We start from the raw sequence: 17,311 nt of genomic DNA, 5'->3' as shown, positions 1-17,311 counted from the left end.
GTCTGTCCCCATGGTAGTACCATGTGTACGTAGGAGGTTTGGTACATTCAGGACTCAGTGGGCTTTTGGCACATGCAGTGATGAACTCCACAGGGAATGTGTGGGGCTGTCCCAATGTACTGGCTTTTGAGGGTATGCAGGGACCACCTCTGCTGTGTGCTCCAGGGGCATGCACAGTGTTGCCAAATCCATTACTGTTCCAACTAAGTTTATCTTACTCTGGAAATCTTTGATACACTTACACAAAACCATTCTGTAATGTATGGAAACCCAAATGTGTTGTGATGTTCTGAAACAGGTCCCATTTCTTTGCCTTTCTTTTTACACACAGCAGGGCATTTGTTTTTCACATCAGGGGCCCATTCCCAAGCAAGATACATGGGAGATACTGTGATCAAAATGATGGATGTAAAAGCTAGCTTGTCTCCCAGTTTGGGTGGTTTCAGCACTCTGGCACTGCAGGGCCTGCTGGTTCCTCTTCTTGATAGATGAAGTACTTAGTGTGTCCCTGTCTGTGTGGATGGGTGCAGAGAGGCTGCCCTGGGCTCTGATGCTCCATGCTAATCAGGTACAAGCTGATCCTGTCTGGCAGCTGTTTTAACAGAACACTACACCACAGTTACACTGCTGTGTGGAGAAGAGAGGTGGGGAGAGAACTCCATCCTTCCAGCACCTGCTGGGGTAGATGTGCCCTTTCTTTCCTGGAAAACATAATTGTTTTAATCTAAGTAGCATCTTACATCTAAAAATTGAAAAAGGCTACAGAAACGCAGGTGCTCACTGAACAAGGAGTGGCCCTGACAATTTATTATTCCAAAACCTTCAAAAACTGATGTCTGGAAAGAAAAGCTCAGAAATTAATCAAAATTAATGAGGCCATGGACATATGAATGGAAAGGCAATGCTTACAGCACAAGCCTGGAACAAACTGCAGACCATACTGGGTATAGTGTGCATCTGAAAGTTTGAGAAATGAGCATAACAGGCACTAAAGGAGTCAGAAACCATGTGAAAGTCATTACTGCTCTGTCCATTGGTAAACATGCCAGAGTTGCAGGGACTACATTGTTCTAGAGGTTTTAATTAGGACTGCCTGACCTTTCAGGGGTTAATCTGTTCACAGGTTCATTGGCCTGAGGTGATGGGGAGGTACATACATGTCTCAATATATGGACCTTAATTCTCATGACAATACTGATGTTAAGAAAGTAGCAAACTTCTTCCTGTAAAAAGATTAAGCATGCTATAGCAATAGAAATAGAAGTAGATAAATTAGTTGCATGAAAGTGAGTGCAGTTTTTTTCCTAAGTACACATATGCATGTTATTTGCTTTCATTATTTAAGGGTTGATTTAATCCAGTCCCAAAAGGACTCATCTCTGGGTGAACCACCACGTGGGTATGGTCACCCAGCAACACTACACAGTGATCTTGATTATAAACATTTAAAGTTTGTTAATCCTTTGTGGTTTCCTCCTCATTACAATTTATAATCAAGTTTTAACAGGTATAAGAAACACAACTGTAAACTGCAAAACAGACAAGTAAAAATCAGTTGGTAACACATTTATCACTTTTAACAAAAGCTAGCGTTTTTGTCCTTGATATGGCTTAATGGCCCTAAATATTCATTATTTAATAAAGCTTTCACATTTAAATTCAGAATTTGGCCCTCAAAAAGTACCAGACTGCTTGTTCGCTCTTGGATTCAAAGACAATGCTTGTGAGGAATCACTGAGGTTAAACGTCCCTCACAGCAGCTTCAGTCCTGAATGATGCAAAACTCCCTGAAGTAACTGTATCTTCCAAGGGTTTCCATCCTGCCACTGAAGCTCAAAGATTAGACTTTAAATTTAGTTTTCACCTTTCTTTTGCTGACTTGCATGACTTGGATCAGTGTTCCCATTGATGGAGAAGAATCAGTGAAAGCCTTGGGAACGAGAGATCAGGGAGAGGGGGCAGTGGGCAGTGCAGAGGGAGAGGATGGAGATTCGACACCGCACCTCTGTAACACTGTGAACACACATTGCTCTGTTCGTGGGAGGTTTCGTTTTACTTCTGTCAATGGACAGCACTTAATTCACATAAATGACACGCCAGTCATCCCTTACTCTCCCTCCAAGTCCTGCGTACCCTCTGAGGACTTCTAATAATCATAGCTCGGTCAATTAAGGCACTAAAAAAGCAATCGCTTCTCGCACCAAGCCCATAAATCGTTTATAGCCGCGGCATTGGATATTTCCACGGCACCTCCCAGGACCCTCTCTAGAGAATGATCTGCGTTCATTCGTACCCCGATGGCCCCGGATCTGCCAAGTCATGCTGCCCTTGCAGGCGCTGCCGCCCTGCCCTCCCCGCCGCGTCCGCTCGCGAGATCCGCGCTCCTATAAAGGGGGCGGCGCGGCTGCCTTGCCGCAGTTCGTGCTGAGCTGCTGGTGTTGTGTGTGCGGGCCGGGTCGGTGTTCCGAGTGAGTGTGCGGGGCCGCGGGGGTCGCTGGGGGCTTTGCACAGTGCTTCTTTTTTTTTTTTTCTTTCTTTCTTTTTTTTTTAAATTTCGTTTTATTTTTATGTGCTTTTTTTGTTACTATTTTGGGTGGGTTTTTTGTTTGCTTTCCCCTCCCCCTTCTGCGCAGATGCGCCCTTGAGCGAGGCGCGCAGGGCGAGCGAGCCCTTGCTCCCCGCGTCCCGCTCCCGAAGGATCGCATTGCTGCGGCTGCCGCCTGCTCCCCGTGTTCAGTTTCCCCTGGTTTTGGTTTGGGTTTTTCTGGCGGGGAGAGCCTTCCAACGCTCCGGCCTTTATCAGCGCTGCGCGGGGAGGAGCCGCGGGGAGGGCCCGCGGGGGGAGCGCGCAGGGCGCCTGCCGGGAGCCGAGCGGCCCCTTCCCCCGAGAGCGATGCAGCATCTCGTTTCTAAGCCTTAAAAAACCCCAAACCGGAGCGCTGGATGCGGCTCGGGGACGTGCAGGGGGCGGGTGCCCCTGTCCCAGAGCGGTGTAGCGGCGGCCCGGGCGCGGGGCAAGGCTCGGGGGTCGCCTCGGAGCCCCTCGGGCACCACGCGTGTCGCGGTCCGTGCGCGATCCCCGCGGTTCGGTATCGCCCTCCGACCGCGGCTGCGGTGGCCTGACCGCGTTTTTGTGACAGTCTGAAGGTGGCAGAGTGTGGGAGGCTGATGGTGTGTTTTGCCTTTCGCTTGTGTTCAAGGCACCCTAAAGGTATGAAATTGCTCGTTCAAGAGAGCAGGCCTGGCTAATTATAATTGCAGTTTGAAGATAATTGAGGCCGTCTGCGGCTATGAGCAACAAAGATGCTCAAAGATCTGGTCGGATTCGAATGTGTTTGATTTACGGTGGTCATTCTACTTTCCTCCAGAATGAAAGGAAGTAGCAATGATTCTGTGGTCTGCTCCTCTGCGGGTTAGGAAATGCTGTGGCTAAAAATCCGAGCAGAACACGCGCTGACCCCGCACGGAAAAGCAGAGGGGTTGGCAGGTCACAGTGGGTGCTCTAAGGAAAGTACACGGCTCTCTTGCAGTGTGAGGCAACCAATATCTCCTGCCAATATTAAAAGATTTTAATGTTACCAGAAAAGGGGCAATAACTTGTCGTTTAGAAAGTGGAAGTATCAAAGAGCCGTCTGACCTTGAATACCTAGTGAAATACTCCAGAGGATTGCTAATGGAACAAGTATAGAAGGGCTGGCATAGTACTGAGCAAAAGGATGACCTTGAGCTTGGATAACAGAAAAGAATGTAATTCAGTGATAAAAATGTGGGGTCGTGCACTCCAGGACGAGCAGCTCTTGCTTATAAGATAAAACTCACTAGTTGGAGGCACCTCAGATAAATACTCTGCAATGGCTGTTCCCACATCCCTCTTACAGAACTGCACTTTGAGAGCCACAGCTGCTTTTCTGGGTACAGGATTCTCGATGTCCTCCTGCCGGGCTGCTTCAGTGCATCCTGGCCACCACACTCTCCCAGTCTGCTGCAGTTAAAAACCCTTGGATGAACATGAGGGTAAAGAGCTTTGTTGCACAAGGCAGTTAGAAATGCTGAATGTGTGGGCACTTCTCAAAATGAAAACTGAGAGGTGGATCGTTACTGTCAGGGTGTGCAAAAGAAACTTTCAAAAGCAAACCCGTTGCTAAAAAGGCCCACCTCTGCGGGTTCAAATGTTTCACTTGTGGGCTAGTTCTCCAGGAAAAAAGTGGCTGGCAAGCGGGAAGGAGCCAAGAAATGAGGTGTTCTCAACCTTTTTTAGACTTAGTGCCTTGCAGGCACAACTTGGAACAATCCTTGGCTCTTGGCTTTCCTTAGCAACATGAGACTCATGCTAACCTTTGAGGTGTTTTTTTTATCTCCAAGTGCTGCAGTGTGTAGAATGAAGTGAAATAACTTTCAAGAATATTTTGTGATCTGCAGAAATTAGGTTTATAAAGTTGCCTATTTGAAAGATTATGCTCTGGAAGTCTAAAGTGTTATACTGCATTCCCAGACTGAGCAAAAATACTGCACAGGGTGTATTACAGATGGTAAGCTTTTGGGGCAGACAGCCAGAAGTAGAGTTCTCTTGTCCTGGTGTACCCTTTTATTCTTTTTCAATAGACTTAAAGGGGAAACAACCTGGCTGTACTGATTTAGACTTGGTGAAATTGTAATTAACATAGAATGGGATTTCCATGTATACCACAAGTCTTTCTGGTTGCAAATCAAAAAGGGTTGAATTGTTCAAAAGGTTAAAGTGTGGTTAAGCAGAGCACTGTTCCCTGGAGATTAACAGAAGTTATTTTCTTTCAGAATCAACAGGAAGATCAAGTTTGAGGTCTTAAATTCCCTTGTAAAATTGAACAAGGTTCTTCTCATTGAAAGTTCTAAAAAAGAGACTTTCGACTCCTCCAGCAAGTGGAATGGGATGGCTTTCTGAGTACTAAAGCTCTAGGCGAGCCCTTTCCCAGACTCTGAGCTGTTACTGGTTAGATAACCATTACTGTATCTTTAGGAGGCCAGGAACTATACATTTTGAAGGACTGGCAATCTCTATAGTGGCTCAACTACCCAGATGACAAAACTCATTTAACACTTAAGCCTTGTTGCAAGACCAAGTGCTGATAAACTCTTTGGTGTTCAATCTAGGTTGATAAGATGCTTTGAATAAATCCTTACTTCCAGGTGCAAATGTACTACCATCTAAACTGTATTGGTGTTAACTCCTGTCTAGGTTAAATCAAGATGTCTTCAGGAAAGGCTTTCATTGGAAAACCAGCCCCTGACTTTACTGCCACGGCTGTAATGCCAGATGGACAGTTCAAAGACATCAAACTCTCTGACTACAGAGGTGAGTTCATGTGCTTCTCTAATTACACAGGTAGTCTGGCCATAGGAAGGAGTGGAGGATATCTGAAGATACATCTTGATTTGGTTTTGAAATAATAGTGACCACTTGGCAGTGGACTAAAGATCAGAACTTGTGCAGTGGTGGCTGGAGTATACTTAGAAGGCTGTCAGCAGCATGACTGAATGTCCCAGCTGTGACAACTGTTACCAGTGAGCATAAAACTCCTCTAAGCTGTTATCTTGCATCAGGCTCATTGCCCTGTGTATCATACTGAGACTGGTGTAACATTTCCAGACTGTGGAACAGCAACATCTTATGTCCCATCTTTGTCAATGGAAAGTAAATTCCTTAATCTAACCAACTCCCTTTCTCTAGAGTGCTGGCAATATGTTTGCTTTGCCAAAAAAAGTTTAACTAAAAGCAAAGGGAAAGCCTGAAGTAATCAAGTACTCACGTTGATGGCTTTAGAAATACATTTCTAACGATGCTGCAGGCTGCATGAGGTTGATGCATAGGTATACACTACTCACCTACTCAGTTAAAATGTCTCTTTGGCTGATAGCCTTTCAGATCTGTGGCATTTCTCTGTTAGGGATCAGCCATGGGGTCTTCTGGTGTAGCACACCCACAGGTGTACTTGGGGCAGGCCTATGGGAGTAGACCCAGGAAACTCAGGCATTCCCTGATAAATTTGACATCCTGGGTTTGGGGGCTTCAGTTGGGTAGGATTTTAAGGTGGGTGGTTGCTTGTGTTCTGGTGTTTTGATGGGGTTTTTTGTTTGCTTGTGTTTTCTTAAAATACTAAGATAGATTAACTGGTTGTACTGCTTTTCTAGGAAAATATGTTGTGTTCTTCTTCTACCCCCTGGACTTCACTTTTGTCTGTCCAACTGAAATCATTGCCTACAGTGACAGAGCTGATGAATTCAAGAAAATCAACTGTGAAGTAATTGGAGCTTCTGTTGACTCTCACTTCTGTCACCTTGCCTGGTAAGAATCAGCCTTTTAACCCAACAGACTGTTCTGCCTGGCCTCAGTTCTTGCAGGAACTGAATCCTGAGTGTATTCAGAGGCACTTGCTAAGTATTGGTAGTGCCAGGTGCTTCTGAACAGAACTGAGCATACTGGTCATCATTCTTTTGTTGCCTCATGGCAGATTAAGTATGATATTGCAGAAAGGATCAACTTCTCTTGCACCTTTAGCCTTCATTCTGAACTGCCCATATTTTTAGCATGTAAACTTTTCTACTTTTAGGGTCAACACTCCTAAGAAACAAGGGGGTTTGGGCACTATGAAAATCCCCCTGGTTTCTGACACGAAACGTGCCATTGCCAAAGAGTATGGAGTGCTGAAGGAGGACGAAGGTATTGCATACAGGTAATGTGCCAGAGGTAAACGAGCTGATAAAGTTATGTTGCAATACATGGACATGTCAGATGAACACAGAGCTTGTGTGCACTTGAACACCTGCAGGCAGCTAAAGCTGTTGGCTGTTCTAGGTGTAAACTCCTGCAAGCTGTCAGACGCTCCTTGGTTCTTCATGGTGCTTAGGCTTCCTGTGCTTTTAAGTTAAATTCTGCTTCCCTTTGATTGCCTGCTGCACAGGGCAGGAGTCTCATGCAGGTGAGCTGCAAACATTGGTAGTGCAAGACCTACATAGTCATGAAACTGGTTACAGGTATTTAGTCTAGTGATCAAAGTACAGATTAATTAAACCCCAAGTCTTTAGTTGACTGTTCATAAAAGTTGCTAAGGGAGCTGAACTTCTGCTAACTCTTAACCTGATGCTGGAAGATTGATGAGCTGTTGCTTGTTGTCTTTTTTGAGAACAGTGTATAGTGAGTTTTTTTTTTTAATGTGAGGATGTCTCTCCTTGAATTTGCCTTTTCCTTGGGTTTCTCTTCTTTTTTTTTTTTTTTTTTTTTTTTTTTTTTTTTTTTCCCCCTACTAGTATCTTCCTTAAATAGGAAGCACTCCTCTCCTGTGTCTCTGCTTCTTCGACTTGCCTCCTGTCCCTCCTGGTTCCTGGTGGGCTTTCAGCTGCTACTGTCTCGTTGCTGTGCATACACCAAGGTGTTAGTTTCTAGGAAGAGGTCACAGTAATACCGGATGGCACGGTGCCATAATCAAATACTGAACCTGAGTTTTTGAAACTCATGTCAGTCTAATCAGCCTTTCAAAAGCTGTGCTTAACTTCAGGGCTGTTTTTTGTTTGTTTTTAGGGGTCTGTTCATAATTGATGAGAAGGGGATCTTGAGGCAGATTACAATCAATGATCTTCCTGTTGGCCGTTCTGTTGATGAAACCCTCAGACTTGTCCAGGCCTTCCAGTTTACAGATAAACATGGAGAAGGTAAGAGTGCTTTTTAATTTAATGTTTTCTCTAAAGAACAATATTAACTAGGCAGGTTAAATCAAGGGTTACTGAAAGATAGCACATGTATCAATCTGTGGACAACAGGTAATTGTGCCTGTTAAAATGCAGCTGGTTCTATAAATCTGCTTGTTGTAGGACACAATAATGCTTTATCCTATTCCAATTAATTGTCCATTGAGTACTTGCTCATGCTGAGATTTCACTTAAATCAATTTGGTGATGGATGTCTTGTCAAGCACATAGCAGTTGTCTCTTTCAATTAGGCACAGAAAATACTTGAGACAGGAATTAAGAACATGTAATAACTTAGCCTGCAAGGGGTAAGCATGGTTTAGATTCTGCTCTCAGACTTGGTAGGTTGAGACCATCAGTACTAATGTAGTGTTTTAAGCAGTCTCTTAGACAAAGTACTTAAATTTCCAGAAAGTCTGCTGATCTTTTTGTTAATATATAGTGAGGAGAAAATGGGTGAGAGTCTCTGTCCCCATAGTTCAGGAGTAATAAGGTGTTTGAGACTTTTCTGCAGGAACGAAAGAAAAAAAGAAAGCACTGCAGATGAAAAGTTAGACCCAAGTTATGGAAACTCAAAATTGCTGTGCAGGTGTTAGTAGTCTTCAGTTGTCATTAACTAATGACATGTGTTGTTGCTGGTCATATTTAATGTGCTTCAGAAGTGGTAAATCAATGGCAGGTTTTATTAAAATAAGCTGCTCTCGTGACTGTGGCATATGAACATGTTATGTGAGGAGACATCCCAAACATTTGATGATGGAGCAGTCACATGTCATGCAAATTAAGCCTTTTGGGGTTTACTGTGCCTTTGAGTAGTCAAAACCTGGCAAAAGGTTTTACTTTAGAACTTTAGGACTGCAGTCACATCTAAATCAGGACAGACCAGAGTAAGATGTGTAGCAACACTCAGAAGCTGAGCACACTGTGGCTAAAATTGTCAGTCCTGAGTGGAGCAAGCATCTCATCCAGCGTTCCGTGGCTGTAAACAAGGAACACTGTCCAAAAAATGCTGCTCAAGGAGCTGCTGCAAGTTTGAGACCATGCAACCTCTGCATCATGGTGGCTTTTTGATAGCCATGTAGGGGAACCAGTGACAGTTTAACGCTTTTTCCCCTGCCCCACTCATCTGGAGAGCTGGACCAGGGTGGATTAAAGATAAGGGGAATACAGACTTGGCTGGATCCAAGGAGATAAGTGTAGTGTGGTGTTAGGAGCCTTTCTGACCTGAGCTGCTGCAGTTAGTGTTACCTTTGGTGTCAAACTTCCCTGAAGCTTTTAAGTGGGGCTGGGAGAGGTGCTTGTGTAAAGGACCCACTGTTGCCTGGGCAGACACCTGGTTCCTTGGGTGTTACTCTTTGTTTACTGGGTTTACTTGGGTCCCAGTAAACAAACAGAATCAAGTAAAACAAACTGAGCATAATGTGACACTGAATGCACTGTCTCTGTGTTGCAAAGATCTGTGCATGTTCTGAGTTGCTACTTTGCTTTAATATTGTGTAAAACATGTTCTGCAGGAGCAGCTAGTAATACTTAAACATTCTTATCATTTCAGTGTGCCCAGCTGGCTGGAAGCCTGGGAGTGACACAATCAAGCCTGATGTTCAGAAGAGTAAAGAGTATTTCGCCAAGCAGAAATAAACATTCAGCCTGAGTGGAAACTAGTATGCCTTACATAAAGAGCAAGTATCAGTTATTGAACTTTGATTAAGTCATTGCATCTGAGTCAAGGGATCATGTTGTAGTTAAAACAGTAACTTTTTTACTTGAAGGAAAGTTTGTCCTGTTGACAGTACCTTCATAGCAAATCCTAACGATCAGTATCTGTACATCAAGCCCTGTTGACCTTAGTGACAATGCCGTGTCTGTGGTTAGCCATGTGTTACATAGAGCAGTGGTATCCTTTTGTAACTCTATTAAACTTGTGAAAAGAGCATACTGTCTACTGTTCTTGCATGTAGTCATCAGGAGACCTGGGAGCAGTGCAGGCTGCACCTCTGAAAGCTCTCTGCAGGCATCTTGAGTCCTGTTTTACCACAGCACCATTAGAATGGAGAGAAAAAGACTTGGTTATCCTGTTGAAGTAATAAAGTACTCCTCACACTCTTCATGACTTTGCTGCTAGGTAGAGGATCAGGCTGTCTGGCTTAGGCTCTGGGCACTGTAGTATTGCTTGGAGCATAATGTGACTGACAAAGGTGGGGAACTTTTTCATGCACCATCTCAACTTAGTCATTCTGGCATTTACTTTAGTCAAAACTGACTGTGTATGCTAAATTTCTGGGAATCCAACATTGAGTTTGAATGCTGTCTCTATGGGAGTGGAATACTAGGCTTTTCTGGAAAGCAAACTTCCTTGGATATACAGCATTCTTCCCCAGTCTCTCCCACTACATGTCATGGGGGTGGTAATATGCCAGTTATCCATTAGCTTGTAGTCATATGGTTTAGATCAAAAGGGTGGCATTATAAAATCTGTTGCTCAGGTGTGCTCAGCCTTGTCTTTCGTCTTTGTATTTCAAGTGGTTATGTAAAACTCAGAGCACATGACTGGCCTTAAGTTATACCAAAGCTGTGACTGCTGTGGAGCTTCATAGTTCAAGGTGGCTTGTGACGGTGCTGAACTTCAGAGCTGAGGATCTGGGTAATGAGCTCTTGCCTAACAATGTAAGGGAGTTAAAACCCTGTGATCCTTATGTACCTGTAAAGATTAAACTCTTACCAGACCTTGTAACCATCTTCAGCTCAAGTCGTAAACAAGTTCTGTCCTGCTTGAAGTCAGCAGCAGCAAAGCTGAGGCCCAGGGCTACTTCTGTCACTCAGAAGTGAAAGTTGTAGGTCTTGAGTAGTAAGCTTGTTTTGTACAGCTGCAAAAAGTATGTGGCAGAAGCCTTAGTACCAAATACTTCAATAACAACTAAAATAGCTAATGCCCATGAAGATATGTGAAAATAATGTTTAGCTGGATCACTTTTGCTTAATTTTTAAAAAATCCAAAGTCTCAAGATAACAAATGAGGCCAGCTTCCCAGGAAGGCATTGATAAGTAACAGGAGCATTTATATGGTTCAAAGTAAAATTAATTTAAATAAGTATGGCTGAGTAAGAAGTTATCAAACTTTTCTAGCAAGTGAAAAGGAGTAAAGTTAGGGCTAAGCTAATGTAAAACTTACCTTTATTATTGTTATATTAGCCTTGAAATGTAAAATTGATTACAGCAGTTACTTGGAGGGTACAATATTAGCATGGCCTAAATCTGTGGAATGGGGCTCTTTAACCTGATGATGTGACTCCAGTGACTTCTGCCCTTATTCACAAGTAAAGCTACACCTGATGTAACTGGGCCATTACATCACAGAACCATTGATGTGGGAAAAGACCTCTGAGATCATCAAGCCCAAATGTTACAACAGCACAGCCATGTTCACTCTGTCCTCAAGTGTCACATCTACATGGGTTTTTTAATATTTCCTGGATGATAATTGCACCACTTCTATGGGCACCTTGTTTCAATGCCCAACCACCCTCTCAGTGAAGAAATTTTTCCTGGTATCAAATCCAAACCTACCCTGGTGCGAACTGAGGCCATTTCCTCTTGTCTCATTGTGTGTTACATGGGAGAAGAGACTGAGCCCACCTCACAACACCCCTTTTTAGGTAGTTGTACAGAGTGATTTCATAGCTGCTCTGTCACCTAACCCTGGACATAGAGGATAAAGGGGTTCTCTGATGTTCTGCTCTTGAACCTCTCTCCCAAAAAGGAATCTTCATGTGCCCATCCCAGGCCATGGGAGGAAGGTGAGGGTCTGAGGGTGGCTCCAACCCCAGCAGCTGCTGTGTCCTGCTGTGGCTGCTGTCAGGAGGAGAGGTCAGAGCTGCCCTGACAGCACATCTGGGCATTAGAGTGTCCTGTAGAAACACCCCTTGTCTTAATTTCTTCATCCCACTCCTCTGGTGTGAGGAGTTCCCTTCTATGCTGTAATTTCCTGTGTGTGCTGCCCACCTTGAGCTCCCACACTGAGAGGCTCCAAAATGTACCTGCTTAAACATCAGTCACAGGTGAGTGATGATACTGTGGAAACTGGAACTGGCCAGGAAACAAAATCCCTGGGGATTAGGAACTGTATTACATGCTTGCACCAAATGATTGACAGTGGGAATCAATTCAATTAAACAATTTATTTTTTATTCTTCAGACACATGAGTCATTCCCAGGAAGGTTTGCCATGCTGTCATTTTAATGTTTACATTACTTACATTTCCAAGAGCATGACACACATAAAATGGGTAACACAAAACTTCTTCAAACTGAGAAGAGCCTAAGTTTATTTCTTTGTTTAAGCTCTCTATTGATTCAGATGTAGCTTGGAATCTCCAGTAAGTGTTTGGGGGCTCCCCACTCCTTACATTGTGACACCTTAGACTGGTGTAATTTTTATGATATTCAAGTAACTACAATCCTCATTTATTAAAGGGGTTTCTTTTTTTCATATACCAATACGCATATTTTATTTTCATTACAATTATGAACTGCTTTTGCTTTCACAATCAACAGGTGGCATATTTTCTAGTGAGCTAAAAACCTGTCAGCAGTGCTTGAGTTTGACAGGATGGATAGCTGCCAGTGGGATTTTCCCTGAAGATGTAAATCAGAAAGGATAGATGTGGTATTTGATATTTTTTTAAAATGTGTGAGTGACTGCACATCTGTTTTCCTAGTTTGGGTGCTTATTATAAATACAACCTTTATTCATTCATTTCTTTAGGATAACTTAGAATAGTCAGGTGAAGAGAAACTGAAATCTGTGTCTCTGTCCTACATCTCTTAATTTGTAGCTGATTGCTGTGGTTCCTGGGGATTTATGTAACCACTCCTCAGCTGGACAGGGTAGAGGAAAGAGAGTGGAGGGCTCCTGGGTCGAGGTAAGGACAGGGAGAGATCAATCACCAGTTACTGTCTCAGGCAAAACAGGCTTGAGAAATTGGTTTAATTTATTACCAATCAACTCAGAGTAGGATAATGAGAAATAATGAGGCTGCAGCGGAATCTCTGCTCTGGAGCACCTCCTCCCCCTCCTTCACTGACCTTGGTGTCTGCACAGCTGTTCCTCTCACATTCTCCCACTCCTCTCTCCAGTTGCAGGTTGTTGCACAATTGTTCCCCCCCTTCTTAATTCTGTTATGCCAGAGCTGGCTGGCATTGGCTCCCTTGGGAACAGTGGAAGTTTCGAGGAGCTTCTCACAGAAGCCACCCCTGTAACCTTCCCCAGCTACCAATCTTTGCCACACAAGCCCAATGCACACACATTGTGTTCTCCCATATTATCTAAAATTAAGTAATTTTATTACCTTAAGTTTGTGACAGATATTTGCAATTAAGTTTTCAGATAATAGCATTTATATAGAAGCAACAGGATTTTTTTGGTATGTATAATACAAAGTTGTGCATCAGACAAATTCTATATATTATATGTTCATCTTGGCATACACAGGATGTGACATTCAATATTCAACATACAGAACCTAACTTTCTCTAGATTTTGTACAACTTCTATGAGTTTATTTCAAAATTAACAACTGCATATTTATATTTAGATGCTTATAAGAAAAAAATGCCTATTCATGTTTAAAGAATTATCACTTTGTTACAAAGCTAGTTTCTCAGTAGTTTTGAAAAACAGTATAAAAAGTTACCAATTTTTAAAAGTACTATTTTCTTAACAAGTACTCCAGCCTTTTTATCAGGCCTTTGTTGAAAATGTTATTGGATTATCCAACAAATCGATACAGTTCAAAGAACAAAGCCAAGTGTTTTATATCTCACAGGTATTGCAAAATGACCCCTTGGTTAGGAAAGCATGTTTGCAAAAGCCCCATGAAAGCAGCTTTTAGTAATGTTACACATCAACACAACAGCTATGTAAAAATAATGGGGTTTATTGTATTAATAGTCTGAAATTTTCAGTGTTCAGTATTACATGACAGTCTGCAAATGTATATTCTGATGTATGCTGTTAGACAGATGGAGGATTTAAACCAGAAATATCTTGGTTCTAATTCGCAAAAGGTGAAATGAGGTAAGTGCAGAGTAGTGGAATGCAGCACACTTGGACAATTAATTCAGAAGTGTGTTACAGCTATTACTGTCTCTTTTTTCTTAAAATACAATTTAATGGTACATACAAAAAGAACATTGAGCCAGGAAATCAAAGAAATAGCAGGCATTTTTTGCTCATGAATATAGTAGCTCTATTTTTAATCCTAGAAAAGAAAAACCAGGAGTTTGCCTTTAATGTACAGTCAAACAACTCTGCATTACCAACAGCGCTGTGCTGCACACCCCTGGGTGGCTGCAGAACAGGCTGTGAGTTGTTTGCAGTGTTCCTGAACAAGAGCTGAGCCTGGGAAGCAATTCTCACCACACCTAGTGATGAAAGGTTTGGACTTCGATGTGAAATTTGGCTCTTTCACCTGAAACTTAAATCACTGTACATATTATGGGGACACGTGTCAGAATTTGGAATGTTTCTGTGCAAGAAAGCATTTGAGCACAGATATGTGACTAAATATATGTGAAGTCTTTAAGGTTACACTGTCCTCTGAAACTGAGCCCGGTAGGTTTATGTTCCATATTCCACAGCAGCAGATTTTTGAAGTATCTGCAATGACAAATGAAGCCAATATCCTTTGTCTAGAAAGGAAAAAAGTCTTCAATCTACACTTAATAAAACATTGTAACCTAAAATTGATGTGTTTCATCAAATTCACTTCTCACAAAAATAAGGCTGGCTTTTATGTTTTGGAAGATTGAAGCAACAGTGAATGATTCAGGAAGACTAGCCTGAACAATGCTGGGAAAAAGGTTATGACATGTAATTAAAACTAATTCCTTTAAAAGGAATAAGACAGTTTATACATTCACAGAAGAAGCAATGATTCTGCATAAATTTAAGAAACACAGAAAAATCCCTCCACCCCTTCTGTAATTCACTTAACAGGAATTTTCCTATCTCATGGTGTGTTTTACATGAGGAAAAAACCCCAAGCAACTTAGTGTAAATGTGTTTGATTTTCAGAAACTTTTCAGTGTTTGGGGTTAAAAGCCATATGCAGTTATTAAAAGTAAAATTGCTTTCTCACTGAGTTATGTACAAACATCAACAAAGATAACATGAGAATTATATTATAGGTGTAATATTAATGAATGATAGTAGCCATTTCAATTATTTGTATGCATACATAATCACATTTTGCAGGTTTTGGCATATTACTGGAGAGATTTTAAACATTCCACTAAAATACCTTACTGCTCATTTTATGATAAAATATTTAATTCTTTCAAATTTCCCACCATATTTCCTAAGGAGTGTGAGTATCTCTCCGGGTTCTTTTCAGTCACAGAGGAAAAAGAAAAGCACATTTGTGTTCCTTGGTGCTCTCTGTTTCCTCCTTGAAAACCTAGAGGGGAAATGCCTTGTTCTGTTTTCTGAAGGAAATGTGATGGATGATCTGTCACAGGATATATGATAGCACAGGAAGCCAACTTAACAGCAAAAACCCTCTCATGAATACATTTGTCTATTTTGGTAGATGAATCTGTGAAAGTTCAGCCTGCAGAGGTGCAGCTGTTTCTCTGCTGCAGTGAACAGCAAAACCACTTCCCTCAGAGGAAGAGTTTTGAACTGCTACTGCTTAAGTCAGTATTCAAAGCTAATTTATTAAATACACTTTTTACATGAGGCTTAAGAAAGAGTGCTGATAACCACACTGGCACTGATCAGTACCTGCCACTACCTTGGTTTTAGAAATACATCAGGCTTAACCTCGGGGGTTTTTAATTCCATTTTAATTCAAATCAATGTGCATTTTTAGAAATATAACCTGTGTCAAATAGCAGCTACACCAACAATAATTTTGGTCACAACTGAATAAAAGACCATGAATATTATACTGAATGAGTAAAACTATGCTTCTGATCCAGAGGAGGGCAACCTAGCCCTAAAAAAACCCACAAACCAAAATATAGAAAAAAACCCAGGCCAACCTTTAAAACCCCCATCAAAACAACAAACCAGAAGAGTTCACTGCTCTCTAACACTGGCTATTTCTGTCTGACACACCAGCACCAATTTAGACAGCAAAACATCTTTAGTTTTCCATAGTTCAGGGGAAGACAGGATTGTTACAAGCCATTCTTTTTATGGGAGAAGGAAATAAGTCAGTATCAGAAATTAAGTTTGCCACACTCTTTTTTATACCACAAAGAGACTTTAGTGCTTATTCTTGCACCACTGAGATGTAACTGATTTAACTGATACCAAAAACCCCCAGCAGTGTTTTCTCAGGTGTTTTTCTGAGCAACAACCCTGATGGCTGCTGGTCACCAGGTTAGATTGTGCTTTGTATTTAATTGGTATTGTCTGTCAAATCTTTAATTTTTATGAAAATTTCTGTTATTTTAAGGTTAATGAAGTAAAAAAAGGGAAAATGTAACTGAAGGAGAGTAAAAATGGTAAATGCATGAAAATATAACAAATTTGTTAATTCTCCATAAACTATTTTATTAGCTTGAAATATACTGAATACCTTGTTGCTAAAACTGAATTTAAATTCAAGTAGCTTTTAATTTCTTTTATTTTTCCTGTTCAGCTCTTGAATACTTACCCTACTGGTTATACTGAGAAAAAGAGTCTTTAATAAATGTTTAAAAATTAGGATCTAGAGAAAAATGTGCCCAAAAATGTAAAATGCAATACTTGAACTAGTAAATCCATTCAAGTATTTGCAATTACTTGTTTGACATTTGCAAGTGCTGAAACTAAGAATGCCTTCACAATGCCTCAGGATCCAAGGATGATCCATTCCTCACCATGTCTGGTCTTGTCCCAATAGTGAGCTAAGTCAAACAGGTTCTCAAACTGCAGTTTTATAAGACAAAGGCCATTATATTCCAACCAGCAAGGGGAGAAAATTGCTCACTGCAGCTGTGGATCTCAGTGACCTGGCTAAGAGAAGGAAAGTAATGCCCAATCCAAGTCACTCCAAAATCACTGTAGTGTAGGAATGGATATTGCTGAATATTTGTACTCTGTTCTGCCTGACACAACTCTATTCCCAGAAGCACAAGGAACACAAATCTGTGACTCAGTGTTCACTAATAGGTTTTAACCAGTAAAAATTCCAGTACTTACAGATATTATTTTAATGCTACTGAGGGAAAGTCCTTCAGTTATGTCTCACTGGACATCTGGAACTTTTGTTACTGTAAGAACAGAGGAAGAAATGAAAAGTGCACTGTCATGTGCTTGCTATAATGACCTGGGAAAGATAAACCTTTACTGGACTTACTCATACTGTGCTGTATGTTTTATTTTTTATATCCCAGATAGGCCTGTGATAATAGTTTGCCAACTTCTGCTAAGATAACCAATTTTTTCCTTAGTTTTCAGATACTGGACTATGTGTCTCTTAGGTAGCTCACTCTTTTCAGGATATTAAAACCACCATGATTGATTCTCATTTAAACATTTTGAGTTCTCCACAAGTTAAGAACTGCATTGTTTAAATAAAAACACTCAGTGCTGAGGTTTACT

The 17,311-nt window shown here is 41.6% G+C and overlaps 1 protein-coding gene across 1 annotated transcript; it reads left to right on the top strand.

The window, feature by feature from the left end:
- The first annotated feature begins 2,394 nt into the window (after nucleotides 1-2,394).
- Nucleotides 2,395-9,653, top strand: PRDX1 (peroxiredoxin 1). Its single transcript, XM_082286839.1, has 6 exons — nucleotides 2,395-2,468; nucleotides 5,216-5,332; nucleotides 6,169-6,322; nucleotides 6,588-6,710; nucleotides 7,556-7,686; nucleotides 9,275-9,653. Exons 2-6 carry the CDS (start codon nucleotides 5,227-5,229, stop codon nucleotides 9,358-9,360), a joined length of 600 nt encoding a protein of 199 aa, XP_082142965.1. The 5' UTR covers nucleotides 2,395-2,468; nucleotides 5,216-5,226; the 3' UTR covers nucleotides 9,361-9,653.
- Nucleotides 9,654-17,311: the final 7,658 nt, after the last annotated feature.

The sequence above is a fragment of the Coloeus monedula genome (genome assembly GCF_965178545.1).
Source record: "Coloeus monedula genome assembly, chromosome: 9".
Classification (NCBI taxonomy): domain Eukaryota; kingdom Metazoa; phylum Chordata; class Aves; order Passeriformes; family Corvidae; genus Coloeus; species Coloeus monedula.
Note: the sequence above shows the minus strand (reverse complement) of the source record. Positions and strands in the feature narration are given on the sequence as shown.